The following is a 21,179-nucleotide window of genomic DNA, read 5'->3' as shown; positions in this document are numbered from 1 at the left end:
CACTAGACATATGGTGATAAATACTGCAAAATCATTCCTTAGTCGCTTCTTATTTAAATCTTAAATCTTTTACTTTTCTTAAAATCTCAGTACAGTTTTCTCAAGGTTAATTTTCTGAGAATATTTTGGCTCATCTGGAGGCATGCAGCTTAAAAGATTCTAGTAGCAACACGCGGTTACTGTATCAATGTATAGTAGTATATGACGAATTTATGGATTTGGGTAGTAATTGTGTAATTTGAGTGTATTTGGGTAAAAAAGTTTGACTTATATAATGCCAAGAACTTACTTTTAAATAACTAATACGTATTATTCAAATATCATTTTTGTTCGGCTATAATTCATCCAAAAAACTCCCTTTGCTAACATGAAAGATCTAAATTTGATTTATTACCATGTCAAATGTACAGCGTGAAGCAAAACATTAACATAATCAATTGCCAAAAAAATATATGTGTCAGACTAAAGATCAAAGACATGTGCAATTTTATCGATGTACTATACATAATTTTATTACTTTTAAATGGTAGTAAAATTAAAAGAAAGAAAAAAGAGGGAGTGAACATTGAAATACCCAACATCAAAAATTTGATTTAGTGTGCGTAACAAATATGTCAAAACTGGTAGAACGTCTGGTCCAAGGGAAATCACTTTGGTTCACAATTTAAATAGAGGCGTTGAAAGTTATCGAAGGTTCTATCGTATTTAATCTATTTATTTAAAAAATATGGCCTCGTGCATTGCATTATCAAATTATACTCACCACTACAGACTTCGCCATTTCAGGTAGTAGGAGTTAGAGTATCAGTTATGTCAGTTCAGTAGCGGTAGTAAGTAGCAGCAGCAGCAGCAATCAGTAGTGGCAGATGCAAAGAGTGGACAAAAAACATTTTGTTGATTATTTTGTACTTCAATAATGTAAAGCTAAAGTTGAAGATTTCAGTTGTTGTTGTTGTTGTTGTTGTTGTTGGTTTTTTTAATAAATTTACATGTAATGATTTATTTTATAAGACTTAAGTACTGAATTAAATGTGACCAAGAAAGAACAGCCGTTACAGTATGGCATAATTTCTCGAATTTTGATTTGCTATATTAGCTTTTTGTCCGATGACAAGTTCATGTTGGACTAGATGATACAATACTATTACACATGCTATAATTGTATATAAGTATATAATGCAATAACAAGCAAGGTCTTTTACGCACGCAAGAAATGGTTGGGTCAGTTGTGCACTGCATACCTTTAGAAGAGCCGAATAATATGCTATATAAGAGGAAGCGTTACACCACAGTAAATCATACGTCTATTTCAAAATCATATAAAACATGTTGTTGTTTTTTCATAATACATGATCAAATAAGACCTTTATCCCTAAATTGATCAAGTTGATACCATATACTTGCATTGTTAGTTTTCACCTAGAGTTGCATTCAAGATTTTGTACATGTGCCATACTTATGTAAGTTCCATGGCAATAAAAATCAGGTCCAAGTGAACACGGGGTTTTATTATAATCAGAGTCCTGGAACATGTAAAATATGGCCTTGATCCATTAGAACATTTTAATTTTTGTAAAACTAAGGTAATTATAGATTTAACGAAAACGTTTTTAATATCTTTATTGAATAAAACTTTAAGAAAGCACATTACATATTACAGATATGCAGTAACATATTTCCAAAAAAATATATGACACGGATTACATATATTATAAGACAGTTCATTACAAAACAGACATGCAATAACATAATTACAAGAGACATGACAGGTTGCATATATTATAAGATAGCACATTACAAAACAGATATACAATAACATAATTGCAAGAGACATGGCGGGTTACATATACTATAAGATAATACATTACAAAACAGATATGCAATGACATAATTACACGAGACATGACGGGTTACATATATTATAAGATAATGCATTACAAAACAGATATACAATAAGATAATTACAAGAGACATGACAGGTTACATATATTATAATATAGCACATTATAAAACAAATATGCAATAACATAATTGCAAGAGACATGACGGATTACATATTTTATAAGATAGCACATTACAAAACAGATATGCAATAACTTAATTACAAGAGACATGGCAGGTTACATATATTATAATATAGCACATTATAAAACAAATATGCAATAACATAATTGCAAGAGACATGACGGATTACATATTTTATAAGATAGCACATTACAAAACAGATATGCAATAACTTAATTACAAGAGACATGACGGGTTACATATATTATAATATAGCACATTATAAAACAAATATGCAATAACATAATTGCAAGAGACATGACGGATTACATATTCTATAAGATAGCACAATACAAAAAAGATATGCAATAACTTAATTACAAGAGACATGACGGGTTACATATATATTATAAGATAATACATTACAAAACAGATTTACAATAACATATATACAAGAGACATGACAATTTACATATAACATAGCGCATTACAAAACAGAGACAATTACATATTTACAACAGACATGACAAATAACATACAATAACATGAATAATGCATAATATACATGTACATAAATGGCATAAACATATAGCGCACCCATTATTATTTATATATTACATCAATTACAGAACACTACGCACACAGAACATATTCAACACCATATTTACAACAAATTATACATGTAGAACTGAGTGAAAGCACTAGCAATATCCAGAAAATTACACTGAATATTCTCAAAGCACATATGAAATGAAGGACTTATCTTAACATTCGTAGCACAAATAACTCCGAAGAAAAAAATAGTCCTTACACTTTTTTAAAAACATTTTTTCTTCGGGGTGTACAAAAGAAAAGTTTTCTATGCAAAGGAAGCTTATATAAATCATATCATAGACATGTCGCTTGAGGCTATTACGGAAAATTACACATATTCAGTTAGAAATCGTTTTAGCTATTACCAAAACGCACTGTCGGGCTTTACATAAACATATGCATGAACATTATATATATAAGTTAGCACTAAAAGCATGAGGATGGACTGGCATGTCCGAGGACCCAATAATAAAAATACCCAAAGAGAGTGTTCACAGTCTCTCGCACAGTCTATTCCACTTTTTCACTTCTTGTAGATATTTCCTGTTTTTACCGCCCAGTTCCGGTGATGTCACTGACTTCCCTCAGTAGCCCGGATGTCGATATATTACGTTTCGCATAATCATCCCATACACGGCTCAGTTCTTTGTTTATCTGCACATATTTCTTTCTTTGGTATCTTGAAGTCATGTGCTCGCTCACACAACGTATCTCGTAGTCCACCCATCCGGCTTCTTTAAACAATAGTACAGTAAGGTCATACACCGGGAGTTTGAACCATCCAGCCCTACCAGTGATTCTGCTATGCCAACCTGAAAAATGACAAATGTGGAATAAGATATGTTAAACATAAAACAAAAAATATGCATTTGACAAGAACTGAAGGTATCTGGAACATACTTGTTGTTAAATAGTCTACCCAGTCATGCCTCAAGTGGTAAACTTTTGTACAGCGTTTTATGGAAGTCAAACTGTCAGTAATTATTTCACATTATTTCACATTACATATAAGGTCATAAGCATATACACTGTTCTGAATAAATGATTACAACATTATAAAATTTAAACACATGATTTAAAAACGAAAGAAAATATTTATTTCTCATTGAGTTAATTAGCCAATAATAAATTTCAAATTTTGAAATCACTATGTAAACTAACATTAAAGGTTACCTACCCTTCACATCATTGTTAGTACGAACTTGTTGACCATAGACCGACCAGTTCTCGGGACCCCACTGCGCACTAGAAATCCAGGCGGTGTCAATGTAAGAAATAACACGTTTCACGGGTTCTGTGGCACCGGCTGCAAACTCTCGCAGTTTCTCGAAGGATGGCTTGATATGCTCCGTCGGTAAGTATGGAAGACACATAAAATTGCGTAGACACCGATAGATACCCTCCTTCTTCTTATACTCTGCTGATAACCCTGCTTTCTGGATCTGTCTGTAAACTTGTGTTGACCATTGGAAGTTACAGCCCTTCATATTTTTACCCGGAAATATATGTCGTACTGCTTTCCATAGATCTGTAGTATAGAAAGGAAATGGTCTGATTTTTATTTTTTATTGACGAATGAACAGCCGTAAGGTGACGTCACGAAACTCGACGTATACAGACATGAATATCTGACGATGCAAAAAATGTTCAACCAGACAGAGATGTAGATAACAGAGATAAGCAGCTCCATTGAAATATCAATTATGCCTATCACGCCTATCAAAAAGTGAAAAAATTGGTCATTTTGTAGCATTACATACATTTGATCCTTTAACAATACAATGTATACACAATTTGAAAGTTAAATCTTTTGCTGCATTTTAAAATATTGGTAACTTTCCTTGTCTTTCACTTAAGAAAAGCGTAGCAGAACCATGTCATATGTAGTTTTGTAACAAAATAAATAAGTACATGTAGTTCTCTTTAAAAATTGATGTATCATTTATTTAAATGGGAACTGTAAATGTTTTACCTGCAGCCATAGACAAATGCATAAGCTTTCTAAAAATGTATTATTTTACTGATTCTGATTAATAAGTTTTACTTGCTACAAGTTTTAAGTTTAGCAAGCACGCGAGATAAATGGTTAGGAAGTGGCCTATCTCTGTTATCTATGTCTCTGGACCAGAGAGCAATTAAAAGTTTCGTCGTATTGCAAATTTAATGAATTGTTTTTGCATAACTTTACCTTTTCAAATCACAAATGTTAATTATGTTTGGTCCAAGTATTACATTACTTAATTAATTGCATAAATTATAGTACTTTATAGAACAGCTACACACTACATAGAAATTGGAAAGAAAATTTAAAGAAAATCAGTGACGGACTGAGACGGACGGAAATTGAGAAGCAGACCTGGATGTTTCATATAATGCGCCTTTTCGCATAGGAACTCGAGAACGGGACCGCAGATTGCGGCGTATATTTTCGATCGTGTAACGGTTTTTAAAAACGTTTCTGCTACATCTAAATATCTTTTAGTATTATCCGAGTGTATGGACTCAAAAAATATATTATCAATTGAACCCAATCTGTCTCTTTTAAAACTGGTCAAATTTTACGGTATTATAAAAAAAGACTTTTTTCAATATACCGTAAATTTGACTGATTTTTAAATTAGCAGATTATATTAAATTGAGATTAGATAATTAAAGACCACCCGCTCGCATAATATGAAAAGATATTCAAAGGTCGGACAAACTATATGTAAAGCCGGTAAGGATTCGGATTTATGCGCCGCAATATGCGGTCCTGTTCCAGAGTTCCTATGCCTTTTCGTTGGTCCAATTTCCCATTATGTTCATAGAAGGTGTCAACTATGCCAAAATGACTTACTATAATAGGTGATGAATTCCATTATTTGATGGTTTGTAATTATTTTAACGAAAAAAGAAAGCAGCTTTTTCCAAACTTGTTTCACAGTATCCAAATAACGTTAAATACCAAGAACTTCTTAAAAGTCGAAACAGCGAAATCCTAAAAAATCTTAGCCTCTTCATATCGTACATCATGAAAAAATTTACACTTAAAATAGTATTTCACTCAATGACATTCCATAGTAACAGTAATGAATGAAGTGAATTACTTTACACGCTTTCCACGTGCGTCATTTTATCTCCAAAATTAGATCGGTGTCCCCATACTTAACTTTGTTAAAAATAAAATAGAATTGTTTCTAGTTGAATTAATACATGTACTATTTTTCTTTTTATTATCTACCCAATACGTAAAACTGTTTCCATCTGATACCTACATATGTATTTTTTACATGGTTATTGTAATGTCTGTTGTTACAAAGGTGACCTTAAAAAATATTGTATTGCTTTGTTTTCTTAGAAATATAATGGTTATGTAAAGAAACCTACCGGCATCAAAATCGAGCATAAAAGCTTCCACCTGTGGTTGCCCCAAATGTACCTTCAAACAACTTAGTACCTGAAAAAAATTCAATACATGTTATTGTTTTCTAGAACAACTAAAATTAGTCAACAAGTGAAATCAAAGACAACAATTTTATTTTTAAAAATATTGTGACATCTTTAATTTTGACTGGACTTGGTCAATAAAAATCTGAACATTTTGCATAATTACAACGAGACTAGACGTGGTGATTTTATATGGGTTGAATTAATCAGTTAGATCTGGCATATTGTACTTATTAAAACTATTGAAAATAATTAAAAAAACATTAAACAAGACATTATCAATTTAGTTCATGAATTTGTGTGGGAAGTACGTGAGACGTACAATGTCACTCCAATAATAATAATAGTTATAATACAAATGCAATTTATTTCAAACTCATATGTAAGTTTTATTTTTGTATATATCGGGCTACAAAAAAAAATAAAAATCCCTAAAGATTGAAATTGAAAATGTTGCAGGCTCGGTTTGTTTGAGCCTGTTCATGAACACTTACATTTTATGGCGAAATTGCTACAGAAATACAGATGCTTACTTGACAGGACAGGATTTGATAGAGTCGACTCATATGAAATATTTTGAAACGAACTCGATTTTATTACTAAAACTCCCTTTCTGATTATTATTTAAGGATCTTGTATGGTTTATTATAATGATAAAGGTGTGTTACATACCTTGATATAATCACTCCTGCGTCTCCTTGACAACAATATGTACACAATCGGCACCTGTTTAGAATTGTCACCCGACCTCACAAAACGATGTATGGTGATCAGCTGAACAAACGGGTGTTGTACCATCTTATATGTTCCCCCAATGAACCATCTACGGGACTCACGGATGAGTTCTAATTGGTCTTTCTTCACGAAGATTAAATGGCGCATACCTTCAAATTTGATGTCATCTAAAATAAACTTGTCACCAAAGTCCTTCTCTATCTGAAATGTAGCAAAAATATGATCATGTCAAAATATACGTTTTCACTTTAGTTTGCATATTGTACAGAATTGTCTATGTACATTTCTCGCTTTATAGCCTTACGAACTGGTCAAAACAGTCTTTCTGTTATAAACAGGCGGCTAACATAACATACCGTTTAATACAAGTAATATGATGGAAAAAAATCTCGGCAATTTTTGCATAACCCAGTGCTCTGATTGTATTCACAAAAAAATTATTGACGACATAGATAAAGTGAGGCACTAATCCTATTTTACATCCAAATGATGGTAATTTATTATTTACCATAAAAAATGAAAATTAAACAGCTCCACTAAAGTCAAAGTCTAAAACGTAAAAATATTTTTTTCAGAAATCAAGCAAAGCATCTAAAATGGAAAGATCTGCAAAAGATAATAAAGAAATATGCTCAGAATTAAATTAAAAATCGGTTCTTTGTGCGATTCTTAGCCCGATTTGAGTGAAAAGCGTTGCAACGTTTTTCATTTTTCGGTTATTTTGAACAACAAAAATGATGATTTTTAAAAAAACGGGGAGAGGGAATGATCTGAAAATTTGCATGAAATTTATTGGTCTAGACATACATCAAATGGTATACAAATTTTTGGGAAAATATTTCCAGTAACGTAATGTAACAAAACCAGTGGAGTCCCTTAAAATCGTAAGAAGAAATTAGATGAAAAATTATTTCTGAACGGGAGCGCATTTTTATCCATTCGCATCAGTTGTTTTTTGTTGTTGTTGTTTTTTGTTTGTTTGTTTTTTTTTTGTTTTTTTTTCTTTAATAAAAATAAACCGCTTATACAGTTTATCCGATATCTACTTTCTTAACATGTATCCATTTTTTGTCAGCCTTAATAAGAGTTTGCGAGCTTTATCATGTTCAACGAAATAATGGAATTCGTTGCAAAAACATAAAGTAAGAATAAAATGTACATTTACAAGTATTTCAAACTTTTCTTTAATGTGTGTTCTTTATTAATATTCTTATTGTATTTCTATTGTACACGATGAAACAAAAGAGCAAAAGACGTACCTCAAAATCAAGGTCTGTAAAATCTTCAAAATAGTCTGAGGAGTCAAATATATCCGACATATCCATGACAGGCTCTTGAACATTGCTGTCCTTCTCGCTGGCTGTATTTTCATCGCTGCTGTACTTTTCGTCGTCTGACTCTTCAACACTACTGTCTTTTGCGTTGGCTGACTCACTACAATTCACACATTTCCACTCAAGCTGAAGTTCACCTTTACACATAAGACGATAGTCCTGTAGGGAAATACCTATAAATGAAAAAAGAAATTGATATACATGTACATGTATAAAAAAAAAGAGGAAAATACACAAAGTTAGTGATCATGAATATTTGCAATATATGTCCAAATGTTAATGGTATTATGAAAAAAAAATTAGCCAAAATATTGTTTTCTACCATTCTAAATTGTTTACTGTTATAGTTGGTTTTTGCGTTTTGTAGATAAAAATCATAAAAAGTTTCATGGCCTCCTCCTTTTATTTGACTTTATTCAATGACAACTGTCTCATCAAAACATTTTTTTAATTTTAAAGTATGATATTGACAAGAGAATATGATATTTGAAAATGGTACGTTGATGATACTCAAGTTTTTTTCTCTAAATACTGGATTTATTTTCATCGAGTGGCATGAAATAACATAACATAACATAACATAACATTTATTCAGTATTAAATGTTACAACATTTTTTAACCATTTCAATCTATAATCTTGATAATCATGGTCACGTGACAAGAATGGACGCGTTTTTGTCCGCTCTGTGAAAAAATTGTTGTTTGAGGATTTTTTAGTATTTTGGAAATAAACTGATTAAAAATTTGTGAACTAGTGGATGGATTATATATTGTGTAATGCCTAAATCAGGAAAAAACTCAATAAACGGAAAAAGGGAAGCAGTACTGATGACGAAAATATAAACATTTGTAAAAGATACATGTCTAGAGGCCCGGCAGAGGAGCATGAAGGTAGTACTTTTGTTAGTGATATTTTGAATGAGGCTAACTCTGTCATCTATAACATTAATAACTCTGTTTTTGATGAATCTACAAAAAATATCGATTCAGTACAAGATACAGGTACTCTGAGTACTTTAAACATGTCTAGTAACTCCAGCGGCGGCGGGAGCAGTCCAAGTAATGCTGATTTATATACATTGCTTCAGTCTATTTCAAGTAAATTATGTCATATGGAAAAGAAATTAGAGACACTAACAGTTTTGGAAAAGAAAGTTGATACTTTTGAAAAGGATCTAAACAAGCTTTGGACAAAAATGAATGAAACTCAGAAAATTGTAACAGAGAGGGTGAGTGCTATTGAGTCCAATGTTGAAAATCTAGAATTTACTGATAGTAAGCAACAATCCGAATTAGATCAACTATCGAAAACAAATTCTGAAATGCGTAACGAGCTAACATATCTTCAATCTCAGAGTATGCGCAACAATATCATTTTTGGTGGGATTGAAGAATCTCAGAACGAACGGCCACATGATACTGAGTTCAAAATTCGAAACTTCATGGTTGAGAAGCTGAAATTAGCACAGGACTTGGTAAATTCAATTGTAATAGAGCGAGCGCATCGTACTGGTGTACAGGAGGCAGACCCCAATAGGCGTCGAAACAGGGTTATTATTTGTAAATTTGCTAGTTTTAAGGACCGAGAGACCGTGCGTAAACAAGGTCATTGCCTGAAAGGTACTTCCTTTTTCGTGAAAGAGCAGTATCCAACAGAGGTAGCCGAAAAACGACGCAAATTGGTACCACAGCTTCGTGCCGCTAGAGACGAGGGCAAGCGAGCGTGGTTGTCTTATGACACCTTATATATCGACGGGAAGCCGGTACAACATAAATAGGATTTCCCGGAGAATGTGCTGAAAATTATTGCCTGGAATTGCAATGGATTAACAGAAGAGAAAATCACCGACCAGGACTTTCTGAACTTGATTAATAACCATGACATTATTTGTTTATCTGAAACTTGGACTTGTAGTGACTCTAATATAAATATTGATGGGTATTCTTGCGTTAACTATTATAGAAAATTTCGAAACAAGAGAGCCAAAAGAGATAGCGGTGGTATTGTAATCTATATAAGTGACTTGATTAAAGATGGAGTAAAAATTGTTAAAAATAATGTTGACACTATTTTATGGTTAAAGTTGGATAAAAGTTATTTTGGTTTAAATGATTATGTTTATTTATGTGCTTTATACTTATGGCCGGAAGAGTCACCTATTACTCAAGTTTATCAGGACAATTTGTTTGATATTTTGTTAAATGATGTTGCTTACTTCGAAGATTTTGGTAAGGTCATGTTAATAGGTGATTGGAACTGTAGGGTAGGAAATAAACACGATTACATTTCCTTTGATTCATGCGTTAATGGCCTAGATTATGATAATTATACCCCAGATGTTTCGTTGGGACGGGCCTCTTCCGATAAAATATGTAACTCCCGCGGTACACAAATGCTCGAATTTTGCAAAGCAACCTCATTACGTATTGCTAACGGTAGAATCGGTAACGATTATAATATTGGCGAGTTTACATACTATAATAGAAATACGTGCACTACTATTGACTATCTCGTTCTATCTGCACGAGATTTTCCACTGATTGATTCGTTCAGTGTCTTACCTTTTAATCTGTATAGTGATCACGCGCCGATAACGTTCTCGCTAAAAGTAAACAGTAATCAAACCGAGCAAAACTGTGATATCAATTTTGAAACAACGGTACACTATAAGTGGATCCATATTTTAAACATTATTCGAATTGTAATGTTTATAGCAATTGTAACAAAGAATGGTATGATAATGAATGCAGGGTTTCGCGACAAGAGTATCAACAGGCTCTCAGTTCCTTTAATCTTGATAAAACGCAATCGAACAGGGATTTATTATGTAATGCTAAATGCAAGTATAAATCATTGATAAGAGAAAAGAAAAGGGCATTTAAGTTACGTAAGTCTCAAGAATTAAGTGATTTACGACATAAGAAACCCCGGGACTTCTGGAAACATTTTAAACAAAATAAAAAGGATAATACAAGCAATATTACGCCAGCAGAATTTCATGAGTACTTTTCAAATATGTTTAACGAATTACATGCGACACAGATTGAAGAAATCGAAAACTTTGTAAATAATAATGATTTTAACGTAAATAATCCCACGTTTGAGTCTTTGAATGTCCCAATTACAACAGAAGAAGTTCGTGAAGCAATAAGTCGTATGAATCGTAATAAATCCTCATGTCCTGTTGATAATTTACTTAATGAGTATTTTATAGAAACTGCAGACATACTTGCAGGACATCTAACCGACTGTTTTAATAAGATATTTGATTCAGGTCTTTTTCCTAAAGCCTGGTCATATGGTTATATCGTCCCAATTTATAAAAAGGGGGACAAAAATGCTCCCAATAACTACAGAGGAATAACACTTAATAGTAACTTCGGAAAATTGTTTACAAGTGTTTTAACAAAGCGTGTTGAAAATTGGTCAAGTCAATTTAACGTTTCTTCGGATGCTCAGTTCGGTTTTCGTCACGGTGCAAGTACAGTCGACGCGATTTTCGTTTTAAATTCGTTAATCGAATATTTCTTATCACAAAAGTTACGTCTTTATTGCGCTTTTATAGACCTAAAGAAGGCCTTTGATTCTGTGTACAGGAATGCTTTATGGTTTAAGCTCTGTAAGGTTGGTTTGGATGGAAAAATACTTAGAATATTCAAAGCAATGTACGCTACTGTGAAGTCATGTGTAAAACATTGTAACACTTTTACAGAATTTTTCGATATTTCGCTGGGTTTGAAACAGGGCCTAAATAATTCGCCAATTTTATTTTCTCTGTTTTTAGAGGATATTGAACTTTTTCTACAAGAAAATATTGATAGTGGTATTTCATTATTCGATTTGTGCTTAATTATTTTGCTTTTTGCAGACGATATGGCTATTCTTGCCAAAACTCCTATGGATTTACAAAATAGTTTAAATAAATTATATGAATATTGTATGAAATGGGGTTTAGAGGTGAATACAAATAAAACCAAAATAATGGTTTTTAGGAAAAGAGGGCCTTTAAAAGAAAATGAAAATAAATTGGTATTATAATGATATTCTATTAGAAATTGCCGACAATTTCAACTATCTAGGCGTAGTTTTTAATTACAATGGGTCTTTTACACTTAATAATCAATACGTAATTGGTAAAGGTTTAAAGGCAATGTCTGTTTTATTAAAGAACATCAATAAACATGAGTTAACCCCTAGCATTGCGTTGCAGCTTTTTGACTCTTTTGTCGGTTCAGTTCTCAGCTATTCTAGTGCTGTTTGGGGATTTTCTAAATCAAAGGATATAGAGCGATTACATCTTAAATTCTGTAAATCTTTATTAGGAGTGAAACAAAGTACTGCAGCAATATATAGCGAATTAGGTCGTTATCCATTATTTATTAAACGATATGTGCAAATTATTACATACTGGCTTAAAATAGTTAATAGCGATAATATCATTTTGAAAACTGCTATGTACGCTTCATTTGAATTACATGAAAACAACAATCAATGTAAGGCTTCTAAAGTACATGGAATATTAAATGAGTACGGGTTTTCTGATGTTTGGAACAACCCATTTCAATACGAAGCCAAATATTTTGTTAAACTTTTTAAACAAAGGATGATTGACTGCTTTTTGCAAAAACTTTCTAGCGATATTTCAAACAGTCCATTGTTAAGTAATATATATGTACATTTGCATAACTCATTTGAAATGGCAAACTACCTGAAAATTCTCCATAACAGAACTTATAGAAATTGCATAGCAAGATTAAGATTATCGTCACATAAACTTCGGATTGAAACAGGTAGATATGGTGCTAATAGAATACCCCGAGAGGAACGCATATGTCAGCTTTGCGATAGTAATGAAATAGAAGATGAATTCCATTTTATGTGTTTGTATTAGTTACTCTAATATACGTTCTCTTTACATTAAGCAATACTACTACAGAAGACCAAGTATGTTCAAATTGATTGAATTATTAAGTACTGAAAAGAAGTCTGAATTAATAGGTTTAGGTAAATATTTGTATTATGCTACAAAACATCGAATTGAACTACTAAATGCTCTGTAAATCAATGTATAAATTTGTCTCGTTGTATTTAAATGTGATATTGTTTATTTCTTGAAATTACTTGATAATGTGTCTAGTATGAAACATTGTTAAATGGAATATTATCACAGCATATAATTAAGTTTAAAATCCATTTTTTATATCTTTAAGAATGTAAACGCTTTATAATAGATAAGCTCACTTTAGTACTAAATGGTGTTAACGTTCATTCTCCAAAAATATGTAAATTGAAAATTTGTGCTACAACTTTGTTCATGTACCATGATATTGTGTTTGATTGTACTATATAAATGTGTGTAATATGACTATGTACTGAATGTATACGTCAATAAATTATCTATCTATCTATCTATCTATAATACAAACATATAAAGACAAGTACATGGTTAACAGAGAATTTTACAAATGATAATATAAATTATTTTTTTTTAACACAGTGAACATAATTGATTTTTTTTAAAGTCGTTCCTTATATTTTATATTTCTCATCATTATTATATTTATCTGTTGTGTTACTTCTATATTAAAACATCTTACAAAGAATATTTTTCTCTTGTTACATATATGCGAGAAATGTTTGTGTTCATTGAATACATTTTTGTAAAACAATTCAAATATGGATCGATTGGAGATCCATTCCATTATGTTTATATTAACTTAAAAAATACTTACAAAAGATAAAAAGAAAACAAAACAGTAAAAATCAGGTTATGATAATGAAATCCGTTTAGGAATAAAGAAGAATTATTGCATATGAAAAGCTTTGTATATAAATTTTTTTAAATTTATAAATACTTTTAACAGAGTCTTAATTCATAAGTGAGATATTTTTGGGCTTACTATTACTCAATTTCTATAACATTCATTTTACAATTTGTACATATTCTTCCATTTCTAGGAATATTTAAATGTCTTCCTTGTTCAATCATTAGATCATGAGATGATCTTGTTAGGGCTATTTTAAATTTACTATTTGGTATTACATCTAAACATCGTTCTACTTTTAATTCTTTCTTATGCCAGTTCTAATTTCAGCATCCCATGATTCAATTATTCTTTGTTTAATAGTTTGTAAAGAGGTCAGCATTTTGGGATAGCCAAATGTTTGACCTACCTATTTCATCGAAAATTTGTTGAACATGCCCGACCCAATTAAGACCATTAAGTTATTACCATTATTAAAACCATCTTTAAGCATTTTGTATATCATTTTAATTAATGTATTGTCATCTGATTTTACTATTCGTATCAAAAATCTAATTAAATTTATTTTAAGTTTTATCATCATAAAATACCTTCCTAGTTCACCATATACATTTGTAATGCAACAAGGTTTGTACTTTTACGGACACGTTATATTTTTCTCATGAATTTATTATGAATCCCTTCTATATCATTTGCATATTTCTGAGCCATAATTCAAAACTGATCCTACAAGACTATAGAGAGTGTTTTGCTATGTGTTTTGTGTTCTATTCCAGTTGCCGTTTTTAAATAGGGTTATTCCTAAGTATTTGAACGAATCCACGAATACAACACTACGTTATTAAAAAAATTTCGTCCTTTTTCGAAAATCATAATTTTTGTTTTAAATGTATTTAATTACTCTTAAATCCCACAGACCGCAGTATGATTGTAAGTTATTCAGTATTGACTGTAATACATGTGTCGTTTCTGCATCGTCGGCAAAAAAGAACAGTAACTATAATTTGACGTCGATGCCGTCTATGTTACTATTTATATTCAAAAGAATGTCATTTACGAAAAATAAGAACAGACTTGAACTGGGATCTCCCTGTTTACCTCTAATGTTTGACGTGAAAAAAAAAAATTCTGATTTATATCTTACGCATGCTTTCACTGTATTGTGCATAGCTGATATAGAACTCACAAATCGGAAGCATATATACATTTTCTGTTATTAGTTTATGAAATAAATGAGATCTCGTAATGTAATCAAAGCATTTTTCGAAATCTATAAAACAACAATATAATTTTTTCTCTAACGAACAAAGTTTTAGCTATAATTGAATGTAAAATATAGTCGCAATCAATTGTTGATTTACCTGTCTGAAAGCCAAATTGATTTTCAATGTTTGTTTATGAATACATATTTCATGAGTGTCGGTAGCCACGAGTGAATATGATAATTTTCATACCACAAGATTAAAATATATCCTTATTAATAGAAAAAAACTTGAATTTTCTGTTGATTATATACATTCTTTTATTTGAAAGAATTTCGCTTAAATTTTGTGTACTGGCAGAATTTAGAGAAAAGTAGTCCGGCAAGACACCGGTGAAAATACGGAAAAACATGTTTCACTGCAGTGAATATACGTATGAAAATTTCATTTCATCAATATTTCAATTATAAGTATATAACAAATAATGATATACAGTTTGGGGCACAGTTGAGTAATAATGAATGATGGAGATATTTATTTCTGTTTTTCTTCTAAAAAATCGTTTAACATGACAAAAGTACTACTCAAAGATCATTTTATTTTGTCTTGTATATGCGCAAAAAATGATACAAAAAAATAATCAATACAATATATTTACATTACAGAAATGTAATACAGTAGTATAGTATAGTAGTATAGTATAATTAGCATTTTAATAAAATATAAATAATAAATATAAAGACAACAGAATTGGTATTCTGATTCAACATTTTTATACAAGCATTATTTACGCAGTCGGTTATTTCTATCAGTTTTCAAATACCTCCCTGTATGCTGTTTCTGTCTCTAAGGATTGAAACCATGCATAATCTAAAACAGTTGATTACTTAAATTGTCATTCTTTACAATATCAAACTTGAAACAAAACTCTGTTTTGTCTTTCTTACAGTTATCTACATGTAGCTTTGGCACTACCGCTCAATAAATCTAATGTTACAATTATAATAGTTATTTTCATGAAATGTTTCATAGAAATTAGAATCTACATGAAATTGTATTCGTCCCCAATATCAACATTGATGCAGTGCATGCATGAGCTGAAATTCGCATTCTTGTAATAAAAAAATACATGTAATTTTCATATGATATCATAGTTTTACACAATTGTTTAAAATTATATCCAAATGAAAAGAATCTTGATGTAAAAATGACAATTCATAATATTTTACAGTTACCCATATGTTTTCAATGTTTGTGCCTAAACAAACATTATTTATTCATAAATAGTATTCTGAGCTAGCCAAAAAAACATACTTCAAAAATCATGGTCTGTAAAATCTTTTGAAGTTGAACAGCGATTTTTGTAAATTTTGAGGGAAAAAAAAAGAAATCTATCATATCATATTTATTCATTACATTTATATTATAACAATATGCGTTCTACTTTTAAACAAGGCTTCGTGTGAGTTTAAAAATCTAGTAAGAAAAGAAAATGATACAAATGTATTTGAAAATGATGCATACAAAGTCTTTTAAAATCTTACCAGTTCCACATTTCCGGTGTTGCCAGCGTTCACAAATGTCACAAGAGACAGCATGCATACGTGATGATACAATTTTGGAGCATTGGACACAGTAATGTTTGGTAGCCATGATTACTAATGATTAAAGATGTCTTTTTTCTTATATTTATACATATAAATTTCATCACCTTATTTTCAAACTGTTGTCAACACGACAAACAAACTTTGGTGTTCCATTAATTTTACTAATTAGCCATGGACTTTAATTAATTGACAATTAAAGTCCGTGTAATTAACGTATTGTAATGACAAGTGTTATCAATTGATAAGGTCTTTTTGATCATCATTTATTTCGCCGCATGTATTTTTAATCAAAGTGGTTAATAACCTAATATGCATAATTAACTTAAAGGTGTGACAATCACATAATTATCAAATTGATTGCTACCAAGCATGTTCAATTAAAGATTGATCCTGATTTAATACATTATTCACATAATGTAAAGAAAAGAAATTTATTTTGTCTGATTAAAAACATTTTACGGTCTGTAACAAAAAAAAATGGTAACTTACACTACATGTACACATGCTTAAATTTTAAGATGGACGAAATCGACCTAAAGTTTTGAGGACGAATAAAATATGTTTGATTTAGCGAGTAGCCTACTCTGCGTTAGCAGCTAAGGGCAATAATCCTCACAAATTGAAGAGAACTCTCCATTTGATTAAAGTTAAATTGTTATTTACTTCACAATGAGTATACAAGCTCTTTGGATTGTAAGAAATCGCCCAGTAAGCAAAACAAACGAAGAAGATGTTGTTTTATTCTCTAGGTAACATAGCAGTGGAGCATGTGTTATATATTGTCAGTTGTTTGAAACAGGTTGACTCGGCCTTCAATAAACTCGCCCTTTTAGTCATCCGGCCCCGTTAGACTTATTTATCCTGGTTATACCGTTTATTGCAATTCTAAATTTCATCAACACTGTATCAATCATAATAAATCGTAAAGTGAGTCTGTAAGTGACTATTGTCCTAAGCTGGGACATACGATAAGAAAGCGCGAGTCGCTTGTCCCCTTATTGTATGTCCCAGTCCTAAGTAATCATTCTTAAAGTTACTTCTGAAACAATAAACTGACAAACAAAGCATCCTACAGGTAAAGGTAACTTGTGTGTTGGGCTGTGTTTATTTACCCTCGCCGCCTTTTGAAGGAACATATGCTGGATTTATTATCGTCAAATCTACACTTTATTAATAATTATCTGCATATATCGGTAAGTGAGTAGGCCTACCATATTTCCTAACCCAAATCAGAAACTGGTTACAAAGGTAACAAACTGTTTACTATAACATGTAGTCAGCAATATTGATTTTTACCCTGTATACATGTACTTTAAACTGCAAATAAACAAATCAGATGTCCAGAAAATTTATTACTTTATGCCAGTAGATTTTTTGGCTAGCGATTCAAGTGTGAAGTCACACTAAAAAACATACCTCTCATTGACAGCCGAAAATGAAATAACAGTTTGCTTGAAAATATTTTGAAAGAAAGTTCATTAAAACTGATCTGAAACTGTTAATTTTATTAATTTCCATGACAATATAAAATTAAAGCTGAAGATACTAGTAGAAACAACATAATCTCATGTTGAAATGGTTTGACAGTTGCCAGTACGCAATGTAAATTTATACAAATACATTAAAGAGGGAAATGTAAGTTAAAGCTTTGCGGATGTATTTGGAATTTTTATGAAAATGGCATTTACTCTATGTAGTATATTGTAGTATTATGTAGTGTGGGTATATATATCAGCAGTCTAGAAGTATAATATTGGTGAGGTTTTTTGAAACTTATTAATCTAAACAACATGGATACATATATCAATTGCAAATCATATCTACCAGAGTATCTTTCATGTTTTAGTTAAATTGAGACTACCATCATTTATTCCACAGTAGCTCTATCTTCTTTTGGACTACATGTACATGTATTTCTCTGTTTGGAATTCTATTAAATATATATTAGTCGCGTCATGACAAAACCAACATAATGGGTTTGCGACCAGCATGGCTCCAGACCAGCCTGCGCATCCGCGCAGTCTGATCAGGATCCATGCTCTTCCCTTACAAACCCTATAACAAGTAGAGAAACTGATAGCATTATGTTGGTTTTGTCGTAACACGGCTCATATATAAACTTTTGATAAATAGTACAGTGGCAGCTCAATTGATGTTGCAATTAAGGTAGGATTTTAATTTTGTTACTTATTTATTTCCAGGTTATATCAAACATATATCAGAAAGTCAAAGGAATTGGATGGTGCCCAATATGTTAAAATTCCTAGCAACCCAGAACTAGCTAAAGCTCTCATGTTTGAGCTGGGGCACACAGCAGATGAATTCTCAAAAGTAAGAAAACAGCACAGATGTCTTTACCTTAGTTTCTTGTTTATTTTGGTTTTGAGACAATAAAAGTTGTTATGGCCACAAATTTGAACCACTCACCCCTCATGCTGTGGGTTCAAATCCCACCATGGAGTTTTTTACTTGAATATGAGGAGCTATCCATGTAGCTTACAGAAGGTCATAGGTTCTACATAGATGCCAGCTTATGCCTAAAATTATGCACAATTGGGCATCTTCGGTCTTCCTCCGCCAGTAAAGCTGGAAACTTGTCATTTACTTGCATAATTAATACTATAATACTTAATCAAGTAGTATATCTGACTTTCAATAAGATAGCTGAATAGTTTTTTTACATGAAAATAAATGGAATACACAAAGTTATGTGCTATACCAATAAAAAATTCCAGATCACAAGTTTATAATAATATTAAATGTAATTTGTTTTGAAAATGTTAAAATCAATACAATGCATTTGACTATGTATATAATGGACTGGTCTTGAATTGAATTTGAAACAGGTCTGTCATGATTTAAAGGGTTTCAATATCTTGAAAAACAAAGGAAAAACAAAACAAGAACAGTTTTTTCTTGCCAAAGTTAATTGAAGTTATACAGACTTGCATGGCTATATACTGGTACTTAGTAGTGACACATGCAGGAAATAATTGCCACATGCTATCAAATGCTTAACTAAATACATGTACAAAACTGTTCATGTATATATATATTTTTTTTTTTTCAAAGTTTGTACAGACTCGTGACAGCTGTGAGAGGATTGAACAGAAACCTGTGTATGAGATCAGCACAAAAGATGGAAAACTTTGGCCGCTAGTTGTTGTAGAACAGGTGAGACCTACTTACAAACATTAAATTAATGTAGTAATTATCTTTGTTCACTTGACTGTGAATTTTATATTCTTTTGAGTTTCAAAAAGATCATACTGGATATAATTATTTTAAATTTTACCATGACAACCCTTTTGCATTACATTCTTTTAAAATGAAATACTTTTAACGCCTTTGTTAAACCTGATATACATGTATAATATTCCTATTATGTTAAACTGATTTAATCATTTACTTAAAAAATGATATACAGTTGTGTTTAGTCTTTCCAATGTAAAATAGGGGAAGATATGTGTTGCAGTCGTAATATATAGCAACATGAGTCTCAGTGAGATGAACTAAAAGTTTTGTACCAAAGGAGAAGTGAATGTTTTAGTTAAATGTAAAATAATATTTCAACATATTTCAGACTGGTTTAGTCTTATGCTGCTTACCATTTGTAAAACAGGGAACAAAAACTAGACCACCTCTTATAGATATGTAAGTACATGTATATCTATGTATTTTCTTCAATTTTGCAGACATACTGAATTGTTATTTAGTTGTTTAGTTTAAACATATTTATTTTAGCTCGATTGCAATACAAGTTTTTGCAACTTATATTAATCACTATCGAGTCCGCTTCCTGGAATTAACCAGTACTGGTGTCTTGTGAGGAAACATGGTTATCACCTGAGTAGGGCTCGAACCCAGTTGTTTATTAATAAAATAAGATATATGATCTAAACATGCAGAAACATAAGGTATAATATGACAATTATGGTAGTTGTAGATCATTATAAACCACTATCCGAATAGTTTCTCATTTTTACTCTTGAAGAAGTCTGAACATGTGATACAAAGTAGAATGTGTGTTTCAAATATACATGTATATGCAATGTCTTATCATGTAAAAGTTACCTTTATATCATTGTGCCTATAATTTTTCAGACCTGGCGTAACACTTGGTTTTACCTTGCTGTGTGCACTGGGAGATTTTTTGAGGAACACACCAATTTCTGATGTAAGTTTTTTTTCTGTAAAAGTTTGTGTTTTGTTAGTTCAAGTTAAAGACGATGTAAATGTGGTATTATTTAGTGGTCCTCTACAAAACTTAAATAAACATGCCCCTGGGGTGTAGATTGGCCCGCCCATTTATCACTCCGTTTATAAAGACTTATCATTATGTAGGGAAATACATTTATGTCTTCATTTTTATGCCCCCACAATGTGGGAGCATATAGCGTTGCACTTGTCCGTCCGTCCGTCAATCCGTCAGTCAGTCAGTCCGTCCGTCCGTACATCCCGAAATCTTGTGAACGCAACTCCTCTTAAACCAGATAGCAGATTTTGCTTA

General features: G+C 31.4%; 2 protein-coding genes across 2 annotated transcripts; one reads left to right on the top strand and one right to left on the bottom strand.

The window, feature by feature from the left end:
• Window positions 1-2,412: 2,412 nt before the first annotated feature.
• LOC132732194 (uncharacterized) lies at window positions 2,413-4,147 on the bottom strand. Its single transcript, XM_060718582.1, has 2 exons — window positions 3,776-4,147; window positions 2,413-3,410 (listed from the first exon to the last, which is right to left on the bottom strand). The coding sequence occupies exons 1-2, from the start codon at window positions 4,083-4,085 to the stop codon at window positions 3,148-3,150; spliced, it is 573 nt and encodes a 190-aa protein (XP_060574565.1). The 5' UTR covers window positions 4,086-4,147; the 3' UTR covers window positions 2,413-3,147.
• Window positions 4,148-17,286: 13,139 nt separating this feature from the next.
• LOC132732195 (AP-5 complex subunit mu-1-like) lies at window positions 17,287-20,846 on the top strand (the record flags this gene model as incomplete). The annotated part of the gene is given in 5 exon segments (XM_060718583.1): window positions 17,287-17,418; window positions 18,871-19,000; window positions 19,742-19,843; window positions 20,253-20,323; window positions 20,774-20,846. Coding segments are annotated over 5 exon segments (456 nt in total), but the record flags the coding sequence as incomplete, so codon positions are not given.
• Between the last annotated feature and the right edge of the window lie 333 nt (window positions 20,847-21,179).

This window comes from Ruditapes philippinarum, unplaced genomic scaffold (genome assembly GCF_026571515.1).
Source record: "Ruditapes philippinarum isolate M1 unplaced genomic scaffold, ASM2657151v2 ctg12122_1_1_1_1, whole genome shotgun sequence".
Taxonomy (NCBI): Eukaryota; Metazoa; Mollusca; class Bivalvia; order Venerida; family Veneridae; genus Ruditapes; species Ruditapes philippinarum.
This window is presented reverse-complemented; position numbering and strand designations above follow the sequence as displayed.

Bases quoted from the DNA above. Each gene is read 5' to 3' on its own strand.
- LOC132732194 (XM_060718582.1), bottom strand. From the start codon at position 4,085: ATGAAGGGCTGTAACTTCCAATGGTCAACACAAGTTTACAGACAGATC. The intron at 3,411-3,775 runs GTAGGTAACCTT...GTCATTTTTCAG, and splicing joins TACTAACAATGATGTGAAGG to GTTGGCATAGCAGAATCACT.